Source organism: Carcharodon carcharias, chromosome 10, assembly GCF_017639515.1.
Source record: "Carcharodon carcharias isolate sCarCar2 chromosome 10, sCarCar2.pri, whole genome shotgun sequence".
NCBI classification, from domain to species: domain Eukaryota; kingdom Metazoa; phylum Chordata; class Chondrichthyes; order Lamniformes; family Lamnidae; genus Carcharodon; species Carcharodon carcharias.
This window is the reverse complement of record NC_054476.1, coordinates 117561328-117588176: the sequence shown is the minus strand read 5'-3', so window position 1 is coordinate 117588176 and position 26849 is coordinate 117561328. Positions and strand designations below refer to the sequence as shown.

General features: G+C 39.4%; 1 protein-coding gene across 4 annotated transcripts; it reads left to right on the top strand.

Annotated features, from left to right (window-relative positions):
- On the top strand, positions 1 to 26849 carry LOC121283092 (RNA-binding protein FUS-like). Of its 4 annotated transcripts, XM_041197188.1 has the most exons (17): positions 790 to 881; positions 3732 to 3771; positions 5165 to 5216; positions 11422 to 11512; positions 11595 to 11727; positions 12519 to 12643; positions 13763 to 13875; positions 14269 to 14419; positions 20527 to 20561; positions 22027 to 22059; positions 22659 to 22765; positions 22849 to 22978; positions 23990 to 24076; positions 24162 to 24243; positions 24427 to 24497; positions 25261 to 25360; positions 26403 to 26849. In XM_041197188.1, the coding sequence occupies exons 6-17, from the start codon at positions 12564 to 12566 to the stop codon at positions 26440 to 26442; spliced, it is 1029 nt and encodes a 342-aa protein (XP_041053122.1). In that variant the 5' UTR covers positions 790 to 881; positions 3732 to 3771; positions 5165 to 5216; positions 11422 to 11512; positions 11595 to 11727; positions 12519 to 12563; the 3' UTR covers positions 26443 to 26849. The 4 variants fall into 4 exon arrangements, with proteins under 4 accessions (XP_041053120.1, XP_041053123.1, XP_041053122.1 ...); XM_041197186.1 differs by lacking the exons at positions 790 to 881; positions 12519 to 12643 and adding an exon at positions 1 to 163; XM_041197189.1 differs by lacking the exons at positions 790 to 881; positions 11422 to 11512 and adding an exon at positions 104 to 163.

Below are 26849 nucleotides of genomic sequence, written 5' to 3'. Positions count from 1 at the left end.
TCGGATTTTGATCGTTTTCGTGATCGCCTGCTAGGTTGAGTTCCCCCCTGTAGCTGGCGGGAGTTGGTGTGTCCCCAGGCCGCCATTAGCCGCTCAATCAGTCGGCTGGAGGGAGTGAGTGAGGCGGGGGAAGCGGTGGTCAGCACAGGCAGCAGCATGTCCGGTAAGCGCTCTCCGAGGGGGAGGGAGGCAGCGGGCCGGGGAGAGAGCGCCTCAACGGTGACGGGAGCAGAGGCGGGATAGTGCGGCTGCGCCCCCCCCCCCCCCCCCCGATCGGCGGCCTTTCGCCATCCCCGGCCTCCAAGGCCCGGTTTGCAGCGGCGGACTCGCCTCCGCCTCTCAACCAAACACACCGACCGGCTCGGCCCAGCCGCGGAATCTTAATAACCAGGCAGCGCACCTGGCCTAGGCTGCCCGGAGCCCGCTTTTGGCGGAGGGGACGGGGCGGGAAGGGGATGGGAGGTCAAGTGACGACGAGGCCTTGAGGCCGCTCGCTCGCTTACCCCCCAGGGCGTCGCGGTGAGGTGGCTAGTCTGGCTTGTGAAGGGAGGTCGGGGAGGGTTTACGGTTTCTATCCCGATGCTCTGACACTCCGGCCTGGGGGGGGCAGCGTGACGCAGTTCCAAATGTCCCGGGCATTCAGCCGCCATTTTGAGGAGCGGCTTTGGGACGGGCGGGAAGGCCGCCCCCTGCCCCCCAAAATCAACCTCTTCCCGCCACCCCCCCATTTATTAGACGGGAGGCAACAAGCACCCTTCAACACCACCCCCCCATCCCTACTCAAACTGCTTCCATCTATTCATAAGCAGAGTTTTGTATCTAACCTGCCCGTGCGCGACTGAATACGCTTTTATATATTTGCATGCCTTCTACAGATTAAGGTAACAGATTCAGTGAAATCTTGAGTATTGCTATTTAAAAATTGTATTCTCATTGTAACGGGCGAAAATAAGTGGTTCACTTTGTGTTCACTTCGAATCGATTTGATTTGGAGTGGTACTTTTTGCATCAAATTTGACTCTTGGAGAAGTCTTGTTACTGTACTCTCTGCCAGAGGTAGCAGCTGCTCTTGAATTTCTGGGTTGCATGCTTCCTGGATTAAAACTGAAACAAGTGTTTATTGTACAAGCTTCTCTAGAATTTGAGCAGGCCCTTATAGATGCATCATGTACTTGATCTCTAATTGGGCAGACCCTAACTGAAGATTAAGTTGGGGGCGATAAATTATGATAACAAAGACTTCGACTAATGGGCACAAGTGATAAATGCACTTGAAATCTGAAATAATAAACATTGAAAATTAATAGGAAAGACTGTACCTTGTCAAATTTTAAATAATTGGGGAATAGAGGGGTATTAGTTTATAAATACACTAGCTATTAAGGTGGCAATGCAAATAGGGCTATTTAAGATACAGGTCCTCTTTTGTATGTTGATTTGTACAATGTAAAAGCAGTGAGATAATGTTGAACTTGTACAATTCTATAGTTGGGGATCGTACAGTTTGGGACAGCATCTTATAGGAAGGATATAAAAAGGAACAACGGTTTCAGCATAGAATTTGTTATAGGGATGAGGCGTTCTGGTTGTTAGGCTTGAGATGTTGGGTCTGACATGATATGTGAAAACTAAAACTTAACCACCTGGAAGCCTTCAACATTATGAAGGATTAAACATGAAGTCATTTCACATGAGGTGGTAATTAATGGAAGGCGCATTTAAGATCATCACAGTAAATTCAGATTTCAAATGTATCTTCATGTAAAGGGTAAATAGAATGTGGAAATTCTCAACAAGTGTCTCAATTATTTCAAAAGGAAATTGGACAGTTGCTTGAAAAGAATATTATAAGAAACAGAACAAGCAGAATAATGGGGTACGGCTGGATAGCCTGTGGAGCAAAACACTTGGTACCCAATGGCTGAGCCAGATGACCTGCTTTTGTGATGCGATAATGCCCATGTTGACTATTAATTACTATCTTGCCAACATAATATCAGTGCAATTGTCAGAGTCTACTTTGATAATTTGAAATATTGACTAGTTAACATGTTTTTATGCTAGTGTTTATTTTGAATTCTGAGATTGAAGTGATTATAGTAGTAAATCTGGCTCCTATACTGGCAGCAAAATTATGGATTTGAATTTGTCAGGATGAGTGAGCTGACTCAAGGGTGCTTGTTTTCAGAATTTCTAAATGAAAAGGACAGCTGCACTGTGCATAAGAATATGTACCCTAATACATCAAATGCTATCATATATAGCTTATGATGTTTGTTGGATGGGAGTACCGGCAATTAAATGGGCCAAAGGATTCGAGGCTGGAGTGCTTGTTTTTAAAGGTGTTTATTTAATCATTCTTATAATGACAGCTGATGGAGCATCTCTGCTTGTAATTTTTATTCAGCATAATTACTTTGTAGTTGAGACAGCTGCCATTTTTATGCCATGTCCATTAAGTCAGTTGCTTTAAAATCAAGGGAATTTGTACCATGGTTATTTGCATGTTGTCATTTGACACCATAAGAACTAGGAGCAGAAGTAGGCTGTTCAGCCCTTCAAATCCATTCAATGAGATCATGGCTGATCATCTACTTCAACACCATTTTTCTGTACAATCTCTGTATCCCTTGTTTTTAATATGTAGAAATCTTTTGATCTCAGTCTTGAATATACTCAATGATTGAGCTTCCACAGCCCTCCGGGGTAGACAATTCCAAAGATTTACTACCCTCTGAAAAAATTGCTCTTCATCTCAGCCCTAAATGGCCTGCCCCTTGTTCTGAGACTGTCCCCTGGTTCTAAACCCCCTCACCCCTCCTCCCCAAGTCAGGGGAAATATCCTTCCCGCATCTACCCTGTCAAGCCTTGTTTTTAAAACAAATTTGTATGAGATCCCCTTTATTCTTTTAAACTTCAGAGAATAAAGGCCCAGTCTATTTAATTGTTCCTCGTGGGACAATTCCTCCAACGCAGGATTAGTTTGAAACATATATTTGCCATAGAGGGAGTTTCCTTGGGTAAGGAGACCAAAACTGCACATAGGTGCAGTCTCACCAAGGCTTTATATAATTGCAGTAAGTTATGTTTATTGCTTTACTCAAATCCTCTTGTAATAAAGGCCTATGTACCATTTGCTGCTTTAATTGCTTGCTGTACCTGCATGTTTGCTTTCAGTGACTTGTGGATAAGGACATCCAAGTCCCTTTGAAGTTCAACACTTCCCGGCCCCTCATCATTTAAGAAATACTGTGCTTCTGTTTTTCTCAAATGGATAACCTCACATTTCTTCACATTGTTTTCCATCTGCCAAATTTTTTTCCACTCGCTTAGCCTCTCGGAATCTTCTTGAAGCATCTTTACATCCTACTCACAACTCTCACTTCCACCTAGTTTTGTGTTATCTGCAAACTTGAAATATTACATTTAATTCCCAGAACCAAATTATTGATATAACTAACAGAAAGACCTATAAAGTTGATTGATTCACACTCACTTCTATTTGGGTACAGTTGGAAGATCCAAGCAGCACAAACTAAGAGCTATTTTAACCTCAATATTTCTCGGTGAACTTCACTTTATGAGTACTCTAAATTGGGGTAAAGGTAACTAGTTCTGTACCATCTTTCTAAACCTCTTTTAGCTGAATCTTTGAAGTGAGCAAGGTTGGAATGTGTTGGCAGGTTGCAGAAGCAGTCACTGATTTTTTTCATTTTTTTTTAAATTTACAGATTATGGAAATTACAGCCAGCCTGGAGCTCAAGCACAAAGGTATGTATGCATACATGTCAGGAGTTAGAGGGACCAGTTATCTAGAAATTTGAAAGTAAGAAAATGCTAGAAATACAGAGAACTTGTCTTTTTTGCAAATTCTGATGAAAATAAGTAAATACTGCGGATGCTAGAAATCTGAAATTTAAAAACAAAGTGTGAGAAAGATTCAGCAGGCTGGCAGCACCTGTGGAGAGAGAAACAGCTGACGTTTTGTGTCCAGTATGACTCTTCTTCAGATGGCTTTTTAGTGTTCCGAAGAAGAGTTAACTGTTTCCCTCTCCGCCGATACTGCCAGACCTACAGAGTTTTTCCAGCTCTTTGTTTTCAATTTTAAATAGTTCTGATGTGGTTTCTTTGTTAGAATTCTCTCCAGGTTATAAACCTAGAATGTTAATCTGGCTATTTGTCTTCACCCCTGACTGGACTGTATGTTTAATACTTGGTGTATTTCAGTTTACAAAATTCTTTCACAGGATATGGGTGTCACTGGCTAGGCCAGCATTTGTTGCCCATTGCCCCTAATTTCCCTTGAGAAGATGGTGGTGAGCTGGCACCTTGAACCACTGCAATCCATGTGATGTAGGTACACCTGCAGTGCTGTTAGGGAGTTCCAGGGTTTTGACCCGTGACGGTGAAGGAGCAGCGATATTGTTCTGACCCACAATGGTGTGTGGCTTGGAGGGGAACCTGCTTGTCATCACTAAATACAACTGTACCAGTGAGCCAGTACTCATTCAGTTGGGTTCTTGCCTTTTGTAAATCTGATGCTTTGATGAAAGGCGACATTAGACAATTGTAAATAGCCAGGTAATTGTAAATTGATAAGAATAAGTGAGTTCTGCAGCTTTTTAAGCAGCAGGTTTATTGTGTAACTTTGCAACTTGGGTGCGGTGTCATCGAATAATCATTTTAATCCTGATTTGTAAATTGTGAACTAAAATCGGATGTTGGGTTAAATTGTTGGACCCTACAATTAAGGCGTCACCTTTCAATAATTTAAAGGTGACTCACAGAAGGCATTTCCCTTTTTGAAGACTGGATGTAAACTATTACAGTTGTCCTGAGAACGGTATAGATGGTGGAGTTAAATGAATTGGGTCTTCAGTTAGTAATATATACTAATTCAGTTAGTAATACATAATACTTGTAACTTTTCATGCATTCTGAAATGCTCCATACTTAGTGGGCTATATAGCAATCTCATGGAGGGAGAGAGCTTGGTTTAACCGTTGAATAGTCTTTTGCTACAACATTGAATGCCCTCATATACCTGAAGTCTTACAATTGCTTATTTCTAGTGACTGTGATTACAGCCCAATTTGTTGGAATGGAAATCTGTAAACTGTGATCATGTCTTTTTTGGTATTTAAACATTTTTCTCTCTTTGCAGCTATGGAGCCTATGGTGCACAGTCAGGCCAAAGTTATGGGCATGCTGCACAGGTGTGTTAAGCTAAATGACTTGGGTTTAAGAGCTACGTGGAGGCCATGGCTAGTGGCCATATTATAAACAGCCTTGTAATGAAGGCTATTGAACATTTTTCTAATACTGTTTGTATTTTTCATGTAAGTAATTTGACTTGGATAAAAGTTAGTTTACTGCCCACCCTCCTGTAAGATGGACCTAGAATGTCAATATTAAGTGCTTAAGATTTAATGGGAACCTGAGGTGGTGGCTCTAAACAAAATTGATTCTATAATTTTTCTGAAAGTTAAACTTTCAGTCTATAAATGTTGCAGTGGAAATCTGGGAATAGCTTCCCGATGATACTTCCAAATGCTGTACTGACATTTAGTGAGCACTGGAAACCAAGCTTATTTTCGTTAAATATTTAAACTCGTATGTGTAAATGGGGGTGGGGTGAGAAGGTGAATTATATTTTTGATAAAGCAAAGAATTGTGGAGCAATCTTTCTTGGGTTAAACTCAAACTATTCCAATTAATGCCGACACAAACATTCCTGGTGTCTTGTCTCTTTGAATCTGTTTCTGAGCTAGGGGATTGACTATCCTTTTTGTTGGTATATGTACCCTTATTGGATAGGTTCAGCTATCTCTAGTTTTTCTGATGCCTTCTTGCGAAGCAAGTTAACAACCTTCCCAAGATAACTTTTTCTCCCCCTCGTCACTATCTGTTAACCAGACAACCTGTTGTTTTCAGGTGCTGCTGTGAAAGCAGCTGCTAAGTTTTTTTTTCCCCTGCTTGGCATCAGGACAACATTGAAGAGAGTTATTGATGTGGTTTTGCTGTGCTGCCCTACATTAATGCTGTTAATGACCAAAATGATGTTAATTAAGAAACTACACATGTGATATTTACAGTTGTTATAGCAGGTTTTATTCTGATCTCAATTCAGTTTGAGCACTGGCCATAGTTGTTAGGTATTTGATCTAACATTGAGATTAGATTGTCATTAGTAAAATTAATTAATCACGTTGTCTGAATATGCCCAATGTGTTAATATTGTATAAAGTATCTAATGTGTTTAGTAAATTATGGGCTTTCCAATGGCTTGTGAATAGCAGTTTTAAATCTCTATCTTGGTTTAGCCATACCTGACTATTAAAATCTTGTCTAGATGCTTGATATTGGTAGCCATATTTCCTGTTGCATATTTTTTATGACACTGTCACCTTTTTTGTTATACTCTCCTACAAGTGCTGAAATCGACATCCATGCCTTTGTTACTACCAGCCTCGACTATTGCAATATTCAGGTTGTCCTCTTGCCTGCCTTCCTCTAACCTTCAGCTTAATCAAAATTTTTCCCATATTCTAACTTGCAAAAAGTCCCATTCACTCATCATCTTGTGCTTGCTGACCTTCATTGTATCCTGGTCCGACTGCCTCAAATTTAAAGTTCTCATTGTGTTCAAATTCTCCCATGACCTCTCCTCTCCCTAATCTCCAGTTTACAACCTTCTGAGATCTCTGCTCTCCAGTTCTGGCCTCTTGTACAAACCTCCTTTCCATCACCAATGTTGGCAGTCATACCTTGAGCTACTTGGGCCCCAAGTTCTAGAACTTGCCTCCTAAACAACTCTATCTTTTTTCCTCCTTTTTTTAAAAGATGTTCTTTAAAACTCAGCTCTAACTGAATTTTTGGTTGCATTTTCCTAATATCTGCTTGATTGGTTTGGTATCAAATTTTGTTTAATGTTTCTGTGAATGCCCTGGGACTTTCTGCTATTTAAAGATGCTATATAAATGCAAGGTTTAGTGACACAGTTTTGTATCTCAGTAATCCTTGTGTCCATTTGGGCCAACCGGTTCATGTTCCAGTTTACCCCACTACAGGAGTAAATATCCCTTCACCTCCCACTCACACCCCCATCTAATCTAATTCTACACATTAACATTTCTGCCTCAATTACCAACTCTGGAAATGAGCCCTACAATTTGAGACAAGATAAATCCTCAACCACTGAAACTGGTTTAATTCCAGATGGGAATAAGTGCTTTTGATATATAGTCACTGTTGTAATGTAGGGAAACAGCCAACTGTGGGAAAACTGCAAAAAAAAATATATAACCAGGATACACGTTTTAGTCATATTTTTGAGGGATTGATATATCACACCAGGGGAACTCCACAGCTCTTCCTGGCATGGAATATTTTGCTCCTGCTAAACCGATGAAGCCTCAGTCTGTCATCTCTTCTAAGATATGACTTCACAGTGCTGTACTACACTGATGTCAGCCTATTATTTGCTAGTGTTGAATGGAGCTTTAACCTACAACTTTGACTCAAGTACCATCACTCAGACAAGGATGACAAACTCTTAAAATTTTGGGAGTTTGCAGCAAGTTTCAATACTGTCTTTAAAGTAACTGAAACAATTTCTGCAGGTGTCTAGTTATTGTCTGTCCTATAATCTTTCTCCATCTGGAGACTAATATTGATTTTTGACACCAACTGCAATGAAATTCCTTGTGCAATTTCAAGCACTGCCTGTCATTAGTCATTGTTTTCAGCCAACATCTGTAATAACATCTCCTTGCCCCAGTGTTCTTGCTACAAAATCCATCTTTCATCGGTGTAGTGCTGTTGACAAAAGTAATAATCGCTGCAGTCAGCATATTAGTTTTATTTTTGTTAATGGCTTGGCAGAATGTGAAAATACCTCTTGCATTTGTTGACCACTTCGATATTTTATCCATCTTGAACCACCCAGTACTAAATAATCTAGTTTATTCATGTATTTACTTCAGGCCCATCTCTATTTTAGAAGGTCCTCTTGCTTTGTGATTGCCAATGATTTTTAGCTTGCTATTTGGTTGCTTAACACCCAGTGTCTAATTGCAACCAGAAGTTAAGTGGTGTAACTTGAGTTGATCATGCTTCAAAGGCACCCAGATGCACTCATAATAAAATCTTCATAGGTTGAAATGATTGGATGAAATTTAATCCTTGTCACCCTGGTTCCAATCTTTCTCAATTTTTAACAACTCTATCAGCTTGCATAGATTTGATTTTTTGAGCCTGGGTGACATGAGATTTATTTATCCCAATTTTTCGTGAAGTATCTATTTCTCTTTAACTCTCTTGTTAGAAGCATGTACAATAACTTGTTTAGTTGCATTTTCAAGCTATTTCTCCTTTTTGTTGCTTTCCTACTTCTAAAACCCAGAACGTTTTAATTTGCATTCCAGCTTCCTGTGTCGTCTTAGCATAACTTGTAGCACTTTCTGGCAAGTGAAGAAATTTTTAATGCAGGAGTGAACTACAATTGTCATCTGGGAGATGTGCAGAACAGCTTTACAGATCTCTTCACATTCATTCTGCTTGACATTTAAACCTCTTTGGGCTACTATCGTGTTCTAAATTTTGTCCTCCCCCCCCCCCCCAAAGTTTGCTGTAGTTGGTACATGTTGGATGTTCTGAGCCTTTAAGGTAACCACATTTGATAGTAGCAGTAGTCATTTTTACAAGTTGCCATTGCTCTCCTATTGACTAGGTTCAATAATGGAAGAAATCTGAAATACCTTAACGAGTACCTAATTGTCAGATAGCCCTGTAGAATGTTACATTTTTACCTTGTATTCTAATCATAAATTGTTTCCACAGGGAAATATTTTTGAGTTTGGAAGTAAACCTTAAGAACATTTTCTCTTGTTCATGTTATTTCAACCCTTAACATAAATTAATGTTTCCTTGATTCTACCTCCTCCAAGTTAAGTCTCTTAGCCATTGTTTATACTTTAAACTGAGCATGTCAGGTCTGCTGCTCATTCTTGCCCTTTTGGGTAATTAAAAAGCCTCATCATTCCCCTTAATCCTGAACTCTTGTCTGGGGGTGCTGTCACTTGCCCATATGTTTCTGGGTAGATTTGTAGTGTGCCCAGGAGTTCACTTTCAACTTCGTGGGTTTATTCTGTGTTCCTGTGATCTTCCTTATTTTCAGCCAATAGTTGAATAAAACAACAGAAGGCAGTGGTTTATTCTTCCACTGTTTTTACATAGAATGAATAACATGGAAATAGAACATTTAGCTCAATTGATCCATGCTTGTTTATTTCACATGAGCCTCCTATTCTTTTCTTTCCAGTATTTGTCTAGCTTCCCTTTAAATGCATTTGTGCTATTGGTCTCAGTTGCTCCTTGTGGTATGGAGTTCCACAATCTAACCACTTTGGGTGGTTTCTCCTGAATTCCCTATTAGATTTATTTGAGACTATCTTCTATTTGTGGCACCTAGTTTTGGTCTCGAGTGCAACCGTCTTTATCTTCCCCATCATACACTTTCATAACGTACAAAATGTCATACCATCTCTTGGGGTGGGGGGGTGGGCCACTATCCCGAGATCTCTTTGCTCCTTCATCCCATTTTCCCAAGGAGTATGAGGTCTCTTTATTCTTCTACCAAAGTGTACCAGCTCATGCTTTTGTCATGAAATTCACATGCCAATTGCATGTCTATCCTGCAGGTTTATAATTGCCATTGTCTTTTGCCACATCCTATTCCTTATTAGCTACACCCCTACCCACTTCTCTGAAAAGTAGCAGTGACACAATTGTAAGGCTTAACTGTTTACTTTTAAGTCACAAGTAACACTAAACAATGTATTGTGCGCAGCAAACCTTTTCAGTGCAGAGTGAGCTTAAATTTTATTACACAATGTTTTCTAAAGTTTTAGTTGGGACCCCCTCCCCACCCCACCCCAACTATCTAGAAAATGACCGATTGAACAATTTTAGTTGTCAAATACAAAAAACTGACAAATGAACTTAGTTGTGCAAAAATGTCTATTTATGTAGAATGCATTCCCTCTCCACTCCTTACGTTGAACCTTTTCTGCAATAACTTGCAATAAATGTTTGTCAGAATAACACTAAATAGTGTTTTGAGTCTTGATATTTCAGAGCGGAGGATGGATTTGTCCAAACCCTCTCTCTTGATTCTGACACTCTTGTTAAATGCCACAAAAGAGACTTGCTGCTCTAGAATCAAATAAAGATTGATCCAATTAGAAGGGTTCTTTTTGATGTCCTGACTATTGAATGAATGAGTTGTGAAAAGCGAGCTACCTTGAATAGAGCAGTTTTCTGCTTTGAATCTTTCCCATCCTTTTCCCTCTCTTCATTGATGTTTGAATAGTTTGGCAGACTTGTTCTCATTCCTAATCCTTCCTTTAGACAAATTCACTAGCTGCTTGTCAGCTGCAGTCCTAAAATGCCTTGCCTAATGGCTGCTTTCAGGAATGCTTGAACATATTGTACCACAAATTAAATAGCTGAAACTAGCACACTTAAGTGTTGAAATCCTGAATTCGCTGCTCTGTCTTTGAGTAATTAAATGGAGGTCAGCTACAGACTGGATAGTAAAAAGATTTAAAGCTCCATAGTGCATTGTGCTTCCTAATGCATTAGCATTACTCGTTCTTTCCAGGTGGAAGAGGAAAGACATCGAGCGCAGCAATTGTGCTGAGAGCCACATGTGAGGGTATTCAAGCCCACAAGTGGCACTTCCAAAGGCTAGTACTGATCTAGGACTGCACAACAGCATGCTACAGCAGATTCCTGTAACATCTGTCAAATATGGCATATTTTGTACCAAAATTTATTTCTACCTTTTTTTTCTGAACTTGTGAAACATGGCAACTTGCAGATATTGCATTATTGCACTCAGCCTTAAGCTCTCTGTGAGCACATAGCATTTCTCTTTCTGACCCTATGCTGAGCTTTGAACTCCATATGCTGTGTATATCTTTATATCATGTACCTAGTTATAAATCTTTGCCATTTAAGAAAAGTGCTACTGATGCTGATAATCTGAGTAGAAAATGCTGGAAGCACACAAAGTCAGATAGCGTCTGGAGAAAAGAACCAGATTGCGTTTCAGATCTGTGACCGTTTGTCAGAACCTAGAAATTTTTGAGAACTTGTGTAAATGTCTGTCTTCTGTGTACTGATCTGCTTTCCCTAATAGCAGTTATGAGATAGATGCACATGGGAAAGAGGGTTAGAGATGGACTCTTTTTCAATTAGTAAATCAAATGCTAATGTACTAGTATTAAGTACATAGCGAATGTGGAAATTATATTTTTCCTCACCAAAATACCTTTTTTTGGGAAGGAAGTGTCTGTGTTTGGGGTGGGTATGTATAATTGACACAGTTTTGTAACTAATGTACATCTCTCTGCTAAGGGTTATGGTGGATATGAGCAGTCTGGTGATGCTTCTGGATATGGACAAGGCCAAAGTGGGTATGGTTCAAGTTATGGACAAGCACAGTCAGGTATATCATGGTTTTTGTCTGAATTGTAGCTTTCTTTTAAAAGGCAGCTATATAAATGTAAATTGCATTTTCTATTTTACAGGGTTGAACTCTCAATCCTCCACACCAGGCTACCGGCAGAGTGGACATAGCTATGGAAGTGAGAGTTCCCATAATACTTATGGACAGCAACAATTGTATGGAAGTTATGGGCAGCATTCAGATTCCCCTAGCAGGTAATGTCCCAATAATTCAAAAATATTGAATTCTATTTAAAGTATTAATTGTGTGGAATGTATTGCTTTTCAGTCATGAATATAATATTTGGTCCTCTTCAGGCTTCTGGTCTGGCTTGGTTTTTAAAAAAAAAATCACATACTGGCCTTGATCTATTAATAATTGTGAATTAAAATGATTGTCTTTAATACCTCATCATGCTATTTTGTTGCATTTGGCTGTCATTTAAATCATATTTGCCTATGATGGCCATATTTTTGGAGTTCTCCCAGCTCTTGTCTTCAAGGTAGTGGCACTGTGCACCCTAGGGTATGATCAGCCTTTCCATTTATCCCACCAGCTGGAACCATGAATGATTTTTAGCGTAGGACAGTCCCTCAGCTAGTAGAGAGTTCTTTTGGGGAATGTTGCCTCATCCGAAAGTGCTTCACTGATTTTAGCTTTGCCATGGGAAAGAGGTTTTTTCTTGTGAGCAGATGTCTTTTCCCTTCTCTTCTCCACCCCTAAGAATTTTCACACCCAGTGCTCTGTATTTGCAAATTACAACGCTCTTTGTTCCTGCCACCCTCTCCTGGACCATCATCTAACATCACTGAATCACATGACCCTTGCTTCTCCGGTCAGATCCCAAGATCACATGTACAGCGCACAGCCTTTGCCACATCCCAAGTCACCGTGAGCAACAGCATTGGAGGATTACTTGTATACATAACAAGATTGTATATAGCGCATGCCTTGCCAACTTCCTGTACCATTTAATGCCACACTTATATAACTAAATTTATTTTAGCCTAGGCAAATTTATTCTACTTACCCCTGATTGACTTATTGTAACATGGGATTGACTCCGAGCCCTGGTCCTCCCAATCCCGACTTCCACTTTGTGAACAGCTGCAGCACAAGAACTCAAAAACGGTAAGTAAACCTTCATCCTGCAACTATTGCATGACCATTGTTGAAGTACACATAATGTATTTGGGTGCAGAGTGCTCCTATCCACGACAACCCTGAATTTGCACATACACATTAGTTGTATAGTGGCACCTTTTGCAGCAATACCCCACCCCTGCTGTGCTGATTGTACCTGTTTCTGCTTTCAAATCATCTGACATACCATAATTCATGTTATAAGCTGAATTGATAAAATCCATTAAAGAAATACTTGATACTAGGCTGTGGAGCAGGCAGTTTCCACTTCAATTCAGACTCCACTGATACCAAGCTAATGCGACTTTATTCCGTCATAGCCTTGCCCTTGGGGCCCTGGTGACCTATTGTTTGGTTCCCAGAAAAGGAACATACAGCATTGCCTTTCTCTGTTTCGCTTGCTCCTGGCTTTTTTGTCATACCAAACTGCAGAATCTTGCTCCCAATGCCATGTTGACTACATAAGTTTTTTTCAGTTTTTACCATTCACGCACAGGTTCCTCAAGGGACAGGACTGCATCTGTAACTTCTGAACTCTTTATGAATATAATGTAAATGGCATTGAAATTTTTATAAGCAAAAGTTGATGTGCATCTTGTTCTGCATACAATTGAGACTTCTTATTTCCTGTATATTTAGTGTGGCATCATTTTAAAATTCCAAATTATCTATGCTGTTCCTACATCAGCGATGTGGTATTCACCAGAGGGCCATTGCTTTACATTTGCCTGGTGCCTCAACATGTACTGGATCTTGAGTTCTGTCTTGCCAACTGGCATTATCTGCCATTATATTGGTTCCTGAGACCAAATTGGGCAATTGATTCTTTTCTCCCCCGCCCCGCCTTGGTCAATAATAGGAAGGTTATGGAGCATAATACTAAAGGCTCCATGAATGGATGCTGTGAGGCTCTGTAAATCATGACCCACTAGCTGCCCTGAATCCTGAGCTAACCACTGGATAGTCTCTGAATGCTTGAGCCACTCTTCCCTCAGCCAGGAGCAGTGAACACAGTAATACCTACAGTGCCTATGACTACCAGAAAAACCTTGGTCGTTTACTAAGGAAAACATTGGATAGTCCATTTAATAACTACTTCTCTTACAGCTATGGCTCAAAGTCTGAGACACAATATAGTACCCAGCCAAGCCAACCAAGTTACAGCCACCCAACTTCGTATCATCCACCTCATGACAACTATGGCCAACAGAGCTCAGGAGGTAAGGATGGTGGGTAGCTGTGGAAGCATTGGTTTAACATACCAGTCCAATACGATGTGGATATGGGAGAGCCATAGAGAATGAAATATAATATAGTGAATATTTGCAAATTTTCATTACTTTAACTGGCCAATCAAGATATTCTATTGAGGGTGGAGGAAGAGATAGATGAAGCATCTCCAAGTTTAGAGGCCATCTAACTGCTGATCTAGGAAGTCAATTTGACAAATTAGCAAAGCTTTAAGTTTGAACAACAGAAGCTTCTGCAAGTGAGAATAAGTATCTTTTTAAGAAAAAAAGCAAAGTTTAACTGGAGATGATTGAAGTAACAATTGCTAATAACCAATTTTTTTCCCTTCTTTCTCCCACTCACGCACCCCACCCCACCCAAAGATGACTATGAACAGGATAGAGCTGGCAGGAGTAAATTTGGAGATGACAGTCGGAATTTTGGCAGATCGCAGGGTAATGGGGGTAGAGGCCGTGGAGGATATGGTCATAGTGGCTTTGACGGTGATAGTAGAGGTGGACGTGGTAGAATGGGGTACGTGCTTCTTCATTATGCTTAATTACAAACTTCTATGCCTGTCAGTTACAACTCAACACAATCCATGTAACCTGCACATGGGAGTTAATTTCTGTATGCACTGTACCTTTTATTCAACTTCCCGATTTAAAAGCCAAGTGATGTTTAAACCATTCAGAAGTAAGAGAAATGTTTTCTAAATTGGCTGGAAAAGCTTCACTAAATCTTTGCTACTGCATATTGTGCAAGTAATTGAATGTAGGCAGCAGTAATAAATTTAATGGAAAACCTTAGGTTTGAAATTTTAATAGATCATGTCAGCGTTTACATATGCTGATTCATTTTTACCTAGACTTATTTCATAGTTAAGAACTATGACACCCTGAATTATAGGTATGGTTATTATCATAGCTGTTATGGTTATTTAGACTGCTTTTCAACCACAAATTGATCTGTCCAGTTTGGTATATATGCAGGCTGTTAACCAGTAATGCTCCTATTGTCGTTTGAGCTGAATAGTGTCCTAAATGAAATGCATTCATTTTCATAGCATTTAAGTGTTGCAGTCGAGTAAGTGGAAAACTTCACATTGAATTTTATGTTGAAATTTAGGATAGGCTAGGCTGTACAAATGGAAGAGCCTGCCATTATGACTTGCAGCTTACAAATCCCAGATCCTGTCTAGTTTCTACTCCCATTCACTTAAAATTGCTTTTAAGGATAAAATGAATAATTGTTTTTCTCAGTGAACATGACATGAACTGAACCTTTGAATAAGTGCAAAGTGAACTATTCTTCCAACTTCCTTTGTTCAGGTTGCAACCTAAATTATTTCTCTGCTTGGGCAACAATGTAGTAATTTGCTTTAATTCTGTTCACAGATTCATGTGGTTATGTTTCGGGTAATATTACTAACTTTATTTAGCTTTCTGAAGCACTCTGTCAGCATATCTATTCTGATATGCCTGTCTTATCAGGTTTTTAAAACACTTTTGAGTTTTTCATTTATAAATATTGATACCTTTCTGCTAGTTACAGCATTCAAGCTTGGTACTAGAGACTAGCCTCCTGAGTTGGTTTTTTGTCCATCTGTGTAAATGACACCAACTCTGAAAGCTAAGGTAGATGCAGCAAAAGAGCAAGGCTTCCTTCAGTAAAAAACCTTTTTGTTCCTTCATACAAAGATGCACTCCAGAAATGTCTTACATGGATAATCTTGGGTCAGTTGGTAACAGTCATTTAAAAGTCAGAAATTCAAATTCCACCTCCATGAGTATAAAACTTAGAGTGACATTTCAATATACTGAGTGAATGCTGCACTGTTAGTGGTGTTGTACTTCGGGTAAGTTCAAACTATGGTGGTATTTTAAGGAGGGAGTTCTTGTGTCCAAGCTAAATTTTCTGTTCAACCATTGCTGCCAGAAAAATATGGTCATTCATCTCTTTTGTAGGATGTAACTGTCTTCAAAATGGCTGCCGTATTCAGTCACATACAATAAACTTTGAAGTGCAGCTATTGGTATGTCAGCACAGGGACTTAAGATGCAGTTTAAACTTGTTCATGCACTCTTGTGGAAGTGTTTGGGAATCACCCAGTACAGTGAGTTATTGAATCCAAAACTGCCTGGATATAGAGGAAGAGGAGGGTGTTGGCATACTTTTCTACCTTTTTCTGGTTTGCTTTGAATATGATTTTAGTGATTAAAAAATTGAAAGGTGCAGAACCATTCTTGAAATTGATTGTATACTAATGCTAGCTGGTCTTGGCAGGCTTTTTGAAATATTATGCAAGAGTCTTCAGCAATGATTTCTGTAAACTGGCTCCTTGCCTTTAAATGTGGGCCAACACATTGGTTAAATTTGCCCTGGGATTGATTTTTCCTCTCCACTGCAAATTCTTCATTTATCTCCCAGACTAATTTAGTATTGTCTGACTTGTGTGAACTGCATGAAACATGGTTGTGTGTTCATATCAGTGGAGGAAGGGTCATTGAATATTTTTAAGGCTGAACTAGATTCTTGACTGACAAGGGAGTCAAAGAGTTTAAGGGGTGGACAGGAAAATAAAGGCCACAATCGGATCAGCCATGATCTTATCAAATGACAGACTAGGCTCAAGGGGCTGAATGGCCTAATCCTGCTGTTAAGTTCATACGTTCCTATATGTTTGTTTCTGCAGCTGGCCATCCTAATTTTTGGTAACTAAGAAAGGGCAATTGCAATTTTTTGTTTGTTTTTAAAATTTACCTCTGTTTAAATAGTGTTGCTATCTTTGCCAAGTCTTTCTAAATTTAAGTCCAAAGATACAGGACCATAACTGCTTTATTTTATTGCCATCACATTTATGTGACTTAGCCTGTTGCTTGAGAAGGGAGTAGAGGTCTTAGGAGTAAACTAATTTCAACTTTTTCCAAGTAATATACTCCTTCTGATGTACACACCTCTGACTACTATGAGTCAAAGGAATTGTAAGTATTCATTGCAATCACGTTATACAAGAAATGAGTAACTTTTATATTCATTGCAGTATGTTCACAGTTCTGTTAACAAATGAATGGAGCAAGGAAAAGGGGTCAAAAGGATTTGGTTCTATTTTACAATGCTTTAATTTTTGTAGCTGAACATTTATATAGCTGTTCGAAATGCACAATGCATTCTGGAAATTAAGTAGTGATTTAGAAAAGCCGTGGATACATGATTTGTTCAGAATGGTGTGCATTACTTTTCAATTGATTCGGTCATGAGAAAGTGGGAGTTTCTACAAGTACTTATGTAGGAAAAGAATAACTAAAGCTTGTGATCCTCTAAAGTGAGTTTGGGGAATTGATAAATGGCAGAGGCATTGAACAGGTAGTGTGTCTTCACTGTAGAAAACTTAGAAAACTTGTGAGCAGGTGGGAGGAGCTTAAACCAATCACCGTCACTAGGGAAAAGGTGCTGGGTAAACTATTAGACCTAAAGGCTGACAAGTCCCCAGGATCAGGTGGCCTGCATCCTAGGCTCTTAAAAGAAGTGGCTGCAGAGACAGTAGGGGCATTGGTTAAAAACTTCCAAAATTCCTTAGGTTCTGGAAGGGTCCTAGTGAATTGGAAAATAGCTAGTGTAACCCCTTTATTCAAGAAAGGAGGCAGAAAGTAGGAACCTAGAGGCCCATCTGTCTTAGGAAAATGGCTAGAATCCATTATTAAGAAAGTCCTAGCAGGATTCTTAGAAAATCATAGTTTGATCAGGCAGAGTCAACATGGTGTTGTGAAAGGGAAATTGCATTTAACTAATTGTATTTTTTTGAAGAAGAAAGAAGCAAGGTGGATAAAGAGAAACCTGTAGATGTGTACTTATATTTTTAGAAGACCCATGATAAGGTGCCACATCAAAGGTTACTACTCAAAATAAGTTTCCATGGTATAGGTGGTAACATTGGCATGGATGAAGAATTGGTTGGCTAACAGGAAGCAGAGAGTAGGGATAAATAGGCCTTTTTCAGGTTGGCAAGCTGTGACAAATGGAGTGCCACAGTGAACAATGCTGGGGCCTCTGCCATTAACAATCTACAGCAGTGTTTCAGATTAAGGGACCGAATGTGTGATAGCTAAATTTGCAGATGACACCAAGATGGGTACGAAAGTAAGTTGTCAAGAGGAGGTAGAGAGTCTAAAGGGATCTAGACAGGTTATGTGAGTGGGCAAGAATTTGGCAGATGGAGTATAGTGTGGGGAAAATATGAACTTGTCCACTTTGGCGGGAAGAATAGAAAAGCAGTATTATTTAAATGGAGAGAGATTGCAGAACTTGAGGGATCTGGGAGTCCTGGTACGTAAATCTTTCAAAGTTAGTATGCAGGTTAGCAAGGCAAATGGAAGGTTTGCATTTATTGCAAGGGGAATGAAGTACTGCAGCTCTATAGGGCTTTGGTGAGATCATGTTCAGAACACTGTACAGTTTTGGTCCCCTTATTTGAAAAAAAAGATATAATTATGTTAGAAGCAGTACTGAGATGGTTCACTTGACTCATCCCTGGGATGAGGGGCTTATCTTGTGAAGAATGATATTAGGCCTTTACTTGAAATCTAGAAGAATGAGTGGTGATCTTATTGAAATGTGTAAGATCCTGTGGGGACGTGGTAGGATAGATACCAGAAGGTTATTTTCACTTGAGAGAAACTAGAACCAGGGACACAGTTTAAGAATAAGAGGTCTACTGTTTTAAGACTAAGATGAGGAGAATATTTTTCTCAAAGGGTTGTTAATCTGGAATTCTCTTCCTCAAAGCAGCGGAGGCTTGAATTTATTCAAGGCAGAGTTAGACAGATTTTTGATAGACAAGGGAGTTGGGTTATGAGGGGTAGACAGTAAAGTGGAGTCGAGACCACAACCAGATCAGTCATCTTATTGGAGAAGACTTGAAGGGCTGATAGGACTAGTCACAGCAGTAGGCCAAAGTTCCTATGAGATGAGCTTTAAGACCATCCGTGGCAATGTTTTTTGCAGAGGATGCAAAATATCTCCTCCTACAAAAAAAATGTACATTAGAGTTACCGTTTCTATACGGAACCAAACTGGGATTTTTTTTTTGTTGCTGTTTTTCTAAAGGGATTTATTTCCAAACATCTAGAGGCTGACAGCTTTAAACATTTTAGTAAGCTGATGCATTTGTCAGTTAATACAATACCACAGCTAGCAGTTTGCTAAACTCGTGGACACTTGGCCCCAGATGGTCCTTATAGTCTTTATTTGTGGTTTCCTTGGTTGGGAAATGCTGCAAAAGAGAGAATTTGTCATTATTACCTATCTTGATCATGAATGGGAGAAAGTGAAGGAATGCAGGAACTAACCCTAGATTCATAATGCAAGTGAAATTACTCTTAAATCTAGGATTTTATCTTTGCAGGGATATGTCTGGCTTCCACTTATCAGCTATTTGGAACACCTTTGAACTTTGATTTTAATAGTCATAGACCTTCAAGAGTAATCCCCAAGCAACACACTGTTGTAGTCCATAAATCTTGGCATAAACAACTGTTGAACTTGTCTTTAGCACTGGGATGCTACCAGTTCACTTTAGAAGTCAGCCAAAAACAAGTACTAAGTATATAAAATTACTTCTGAATCGATATTTTGGGGCTGCATCTGAATTAGTATGGGGGAAGGTTGCTATTGCTGACTTGGCTGAGGTTGGTTGAATTCAAGTTTAATTTTACACTGAACATGTTTTCCCATTTTCTACCCCGCCACCCCCCCCCCCCACCAGTTTTGAATATTTCTCTTGAATATACATGTTCAGTTTCTATTTTAAAGAAAGCATTGAGGCCACATCACCATACCAAATTTTATTTATCAATATAAAATACACTTTTTGATAACTTGGACACTTGACACACCCCTTAAGTTTGATTAGTATGAATTTTGGCACAATTAGTGAAGCTTTTGAACCCAAATTCTAGGACTTGCGTCAGCTGTTAAAAGGTTCCGCTCACATCAGCTATACTTAGTACTAACGATCATGTGTCCTATAACTTTTCATCTTAAGCCTAAATGCATGTGGTTATATAAATCTTTTGAAGGTGATTGAACTTGTTTTCTGTTAACTTTCTCTACATTTTGTGTGCCACAGGTTTCAGAGTGAATGAACTAGTACACTTCTCGACTTCTTAACTGAAGCTCATGCACTGCACACACCTACCTGTGGTTTCTGAAGCTGCAAAAATTTATAAATTACAAAAGAGCTTTTATTAGTAGCCTTGGCCTTATTGAAAGCAAATGAGTCAAGTCTACTGGCCAATTTTCTAAATAAATTGAAACTTTCACCTAAAGGCTAAATGGCAGGTGTACTCCAGTAGCACTCAAATTTTGAAACACGGTTGCACTTTCACAAACACTAGACACTAAAATTTGACATTCGAATGATTTTTGAAGTAAATAGCTTTGCTGCTGTTAAAGTTATTTGCAAACTGTGTCTTTGGAGTTTGTGAATATACTGGTTATGTCATTAATAGTAAACTAGCATGTGGCAGTAATGGTGTCAAAACATTCATTATACCTTGGATCAAGTCAAGCTAAAGCCTTTTGGTTTCAACCTGTAACTGGCATGAGGAAAGCATCATTTCTTCAATTTTTTTCCTCTGCAGTGGTGGTGACCGTGGTGGCTTCAATAATTTTGGTGGTAAGTTAAGAGTATTGGAACTGTTTCCGTGAAATTCTGTATGAAGTCTGTGACGTAAAGCCACCATTTCCTCATAACTTTGAGTGAGGGCATTCAGCATACACTGCTGAGAGTTTATTCAATCTGGAAATTAAAGCATGTAGTTTGCCAAAGGTTCAGGATTTTCTATTCAGTAAACGGCAATGTTGATGCTTGGTCCAAAGTTTGGGCTGAGGTGAGGGGAAGTGTGGGGTGGTGAAAAATGAGGTAAAAAGCAGCCTTTCAAGTTTTAATTCTAAAGATGTGCAACCTAACTGGAAAATATATTATGGACTTGATATTCCAGTCCCCATCAGTGTTCCCTGTAAGCTGTGGGTGTGTGCAGATGTGTGGAAAGTCTTGCACATGTTGCTCAAGTTGTCTCCTTTAAGGTACCGTGCAAAATATTTAAATGGATCATGCATTGAAATGAACTGGCCCCATTTTTTTAAAAAAAGAGGGACAATGAACCCCATCACAAAATGGGCAATCGATTGTCTTGGCCAAATACCTATGCAATCATCTACTGCAAAATCAATCTGAAAGTTGTTGGTTATAGTGTCTTGAGTAGTTAGTTTATTTTGGGCAGAAAGAACTAGGAAAAATCCTTAAGCAAATAAACTGGGCTTATGAAAAAAAATATTTTCTTTGTCTGACTACATTGGCAAAAGTGTGGTTGTATTGTGAAACTTCTTTATCTGCACAAAATTTAAGTCAGTAAGTAAATGGATTCAACAAGTGCTGACATTTACAAAACAAGAAGGTAATGACATTTGGCAATAGGAGCTGGCCGAATGGCATTATCCAAACAAGTATTTGGATCTGGCATTATTGTAATTCAACCTATCTTGCTTAACTGGCTATTTTCTGTAAGAGTTAACAGTAATGACTCTTGCTCTTCCTGGACCAATGGCATCAAGACAGAAACTGTTATCAATCACAAAAGATAAAGCCCTAGACATATGTTGCATACCTAAAATTTAGTATTAAATTGCTCCCACCTGTAAATGATCAATCAGTTAAGGTTTTGTGTACTGACGCCCGCCTGCCATAAAGTCTGTCTAATGTAGGACAATTGGGTGTTGTATTTAGGCATTAAACCATCAGTTTCAGAAGCTTTCTTAATGTCAGTACATTCATATAGCAAACAAATCCTGTTCACGCAAAAGCATCTAAGAGGAGGGAACTGTTGGGACACAATCAATATAATAGTATGAAGCAGTGCACGTTCTTGTTGTGAATATCAGTATGCAGGTCAATTCTGGGCTAAAAATAAATGAGAGTAAGTTCAATAGTAGCTATTTCTGGATAGCACCTGAAGAAACAGAAAACATTATTTTGGTTCTGTTTCTGAATGAATGTTCCTACTTAATATGTAAGACAATGTGCAGTTTTGTCTTCATTAAATCACTTAACTAGTTTTAGAGCTCTGTCCTCTTCTCTGCAGGTTCGAGAGATCGTGGACAAGGACCTAATCCTGGTAGGCAATCTTTAATATTCTACAGACTAATGATGTCTCTGCCATTCACTTTTTTAAAAAAAAAGCCACAATTAGTTATTAGCTGGATATTTGCATGATTTGAATGCACCTGAATCAATTGTGGAGCCTGTTTGTCCATTCTAATTTAAAACTAGTTCAAATGAAATGCCTTGTTGACTGCAAGTACAAATTTTAATAACTCAGCATGTGTATTTGCTATGTTAGTAATTTCTGGTGTGGTCTTGTGCTCTGCTGAAGAGATTGAGATCCCTGGTCTCTTGGCTTTTAACAGTGTTTCTCACCCTAGGAACCTTGTTCTGAAAATACACTTTTTTTGCCCTATCCTGGGAGCACTTGGCTTTCTCTACTTGTATGATCCATTTTGTTGTGATGAGTTCCATGTGTTCTGAGCATCCTTAATCAATTGATTCAAATTTGGTACTGCTTGAGTTGAAGATGTTCTTCACAGGAAAATAAAGTCCTTGCACTTTAACTTGTCTTTGATATTCTGGCTCTGGAGCTTTATATTAATAGTTTGACTGGCATCTACAAGGACGACTTGCAAGACTATAAAACATGTCTCTTTATCCTATCCACAGCTTCTGACGACAACTCTGATAACAACACCATTTTTGTTCAGGGTCTTGGAGATGATGTGACAACTGAGCAAGTTGCTGATTTCTTTAAACAGATTGGTGTGATTAAGGTTTGTGCAATGTCTTTTTACATTTTGGGGAAGGATGTGGATTACAGATTTATTTGTCTTACTGAGGTTCATTTCATTAATAGACTAATAAGAAAACTGGAAATGCCATGATCAACCTCTATACTGACAAAGTTACAGGCAAACTTAAGGGTGAAGCAACAGTGTCTTTTGATGACCCACCATCAGCAAAAGCAGCAATTGATTGGTTTGATGGTAAGATCCTTTTTTATGTTGAATTCTTATTCCACTGACTTCCACAAGGCCATAGACCAATTTCTGTGGTAGTGGCCTGCGCATTAAGTGTGGAATGATAGCAAATTTAAAGAGCACTTTGTAACTCTGTTTCTGTTATGGAGGCAACTGTGGCCATTGTGCAAGTCGTCCACAAAACAGCAAATGAAAAGAAAGGACTGATATTCTGCATAATGGGAAAATTCACTGCTCTTCAAATTAATGCTGTAAGATTCTTCCAGTCCACCTGATCAGTCTTGCAGCTTTTTTTTAAAACATTGTTAACATTGTAGCACTCCCTCCATGGTGCAGTTAATTGTTGGCCTAGATTGTTCTGAAGCCCTGCAGGGGATTTTGAACTCACTTAACATGTGACTACTATTAACTGAGACATAACTATTTCTTAAAAGTACCCAATGACAGGATGAAAGTAGCAGAACTAAAGTGGGCAATAGCATGACAGGAAAAAACCTTGACCAGCCTGCAGCCGTTTACTGGAAGCAAGAAGAGAATGATATACTCAGCTCCCCATAGTACTGCTGACTCTTGTTACGAGATTCCATAATGGGAAGTATTGTGCAAATTGGTTCCTTTTTATCATCAAATAGAGTTAACAAAAGGTTGCTTTTAAAGAACAGCTTTATTTGCTGCTTCTGCAGTGAGGTCATGGAGAAATATATCTTCTCATCTGCCCTGCCCCATGTTTTTTTTGGAAGCAGTATATAGACAGTTCATAAATAGCAGCACCTTCATAGTCAGAAGGGTGTCACTGACACATTTACATTATAAACATGGACATGGGAATTTATGTTGCATACTAATGAGAGATTTGATTTAAAAAATCTTGCATCTGATTTCAGCAGTATAGTTTGACACTGGGTAGAACTGAAGTTAAATGTAACCAGGGGAAATGTCCACTTAGCTTTATGCAGATTTTGTTTAACCTTGAATTCATTGCCTTTGCTGAAGTGACTAATAATGCGTTTCTTTTAGGAAAGGATTTCCATGGAAACATAATAAAAGTTTCCTTTGCAACAAGGCGATCAGAGTTCGTACGAGGTGGTAGAGGTGGTCGTGGAGGTATATAAATGCTTCTATTTAGCAGAAACTGGGATTTTTTTTAAAAAAAAGTTTGAAGTGTGACTTGTGGGCCACTTCTTTGTAGGTCAGATGGGCAGAGGACATGGTGGCCGTGGTTTTCAAGGTGGAGGTGGTTCAAGAGGTGACGATTGGACTTGCCCAAATCTGTAAGTCATTAAACGGAGTTTTAACTTTTTCCATAATATCCACAGTTGTTGACTTGGTCATATCTTACGAAAACCATGAATTAGAATTTTTAAAAATTTCATAACTAGGACTAATTCAAGGTAGTACTTGGAAATTCTTAGCCCAGTTATTTGGGTGTAAACAATGAATTTTGTGTTTTCTAGGACATGTGGTAATGTCAACTTTGCTTGGAGAAATGAATGCAACCAGTGCAAAACTCCCAGAGCTGACGGTGGTATGTATTGGAGTTGGGAAACCAGTGTTTTGTTTTTCCCCCTTATCCACTTTTTTAAAAAAACTTTTGTCCGTTTCGATCTTCAAAACACTCCGACACCCTCTTTTCCCTGGGATCCACCTCCAACCCCACGCCCAAACCCATGAAGCTAGTGTTAAAAAGATATGTATAGTGCTTTTCATAACCACCAACCATCGAGAGCTAAGTACTTTTGAAGTGTAGCCAATCTGCACAAATTTATTGCGCACAAACAAATGCGAGTGACCTAATGATTTGTTTTTGTGATGTTGATTGTGGGATTGACCAGAAGGGTGGGAATGACTCCCCTGCTCTTTGAAATAGTGCCATCCACCTGAGCAGGCAGATAACATCTTAGTTTAACATCTCATTCGACAGCTGGCACTTCCAACAGTGCAACACTCATGTAGTTCTGCACTGGAGTGTTGGCCTTGATTTTTGTGCTCAAGCCCTAGGTTGCAGCTTGAGCCTGGAACCTTGTGATTCAGGGGCAAGAGTACCACCAACTGAGCCATGGCTGAACTAACTTCTAGGGCTCAAGTTTTACAGAGTAATGCAGGATGGTTAGTAGAGTTCAAAATAACATGCTTTTAGCTTTTGGAATGCCTAAATTTTTAATATGGAGGCTTGCAGTTCAATCCAGGCGCCTTCCTTCAATTTGAAACCTAGGTGTTTCAAGAGACTTATTGTTTTTCACCCCCCCGGGATTTTTTATTTTAAACCAGGGTTCTTTCTGTTTTCTTAGAACATCATGGAAGAGGTGGTTTCAGAGGCCGTGGGGGATACCGTGGAGGCAGAGGTGGAGATCGTGGTTTTGGTGGCTCTGGAAAAATGGGTGGAGGAAGGTATGCACTAAAATAGAACTTATTTGTTACCTTTGATGGAAGAAAAATGACCAATTGTGCATTGGTTAAATCCCATAAGCAAACTTGTCCTGAAGCAACTATTTAGGAAAACCTTAACCAAGTCCATCGAAAATGTGACGCAATAAGAAACCATGGCTTGATTTTATAGCCCCCTGCTGGGTGTGATTTTGGCAGCGGGGCACATAAAATGAAGGGCAGCAAGCCCACCACCTTCCCTCTCTGCCCCCATAACACAGTTGGAGGGCAGGTGCTGGAATCGAGATCCTGCCCACCGTTTTTAAGTAATGGGTAATTGATTTTGTGATCAAGCCAATTGACCGGAATAATATACTGCTCATGCCATAATATGGTTGGAATGGGCAGGCTGTTTATTTTTTATAAGGAAATTGTTTAAAAGGTAGGGAACCCTCTGCACATCTTCCCCTCCACTCCCCTGGGCTCCCTGTCTGGGATCCATGGCCTTTTCACCCCACGGCCTCCTTGCAATTCCAGTCCGCTACTGAGTTCTGGGACTGCGAAACTCTGAAGGGTGGAACTCCCACTCTTTGCTTGTTTAGGCCACATGCAGGGTGTTATGGTTGCAGGGTGGGCTTCTTTCAGGGTGTGTCTGCTGCCAGCCTACTGTTGCAACGAAGTGGGTGAGCAATACCACCCCCCCCCCCCCCCCCCCACCCCCGGCTACTGCTGCTCATGAGATCCAGCCCCATACTTTGTTTACACACCCCTGCATTAGGCCAGTGTCACGTCTTATTTCTTTCTTGCTGGTTTACTTTAATTTCATGAGCTTGAAAAGATTCTTACTTTGGTGAATAATTAAACCTGGTCTGTTTGTATCTGTATCTTGTAAATGGTAAACTTGTGGCGTTCCATGGTACTTGACAGACAAACTTCACATCACTGAATGTCATGTAAGCATAGCTGTCTAATCAGACCTTTGACAGAATTTGCTGAAGCACTGCTGTTAGTGAAATATAAATGTTTTGTGTGGGGAAAATGTTGATGTTTTTGTTTTTCATTTCAGAAGTGATCACAGATCAGAGCGACGGGACAGGCCTTACTGAAAGCATGCTGGGAACAAGATTTTTCTTTTTTTGCTTTAGTGGTGCTTTAACATTGATGCAATGTAATGTACTTTTTTCACAGTGTATTTGAAGACAAAGATTAAAATGAATTTTTAATAAATTGCCTGTACAGTGACTTGTCTTTGACTACTCTAGTTGGGTCAGTAGCATCGGCATAGCTGGTTGTTTCATGTGAACAGTACACTTGTATGCAACTGTGTGGTTCATTACCTTGTCATTTTGGGTGGTATATTTCCCTTTTTCTGTATTGAGGGATTCATAAACTGTATAAAAATGTGACTGCAATACTTTCAGTTGAAGTTTAGTCTTGAGTTTTAATAATGGATACTAAACATGTTGCTTTTTTCTCTTAACCTGAAATCTGCAATAAAAATGTGTGTATCCAA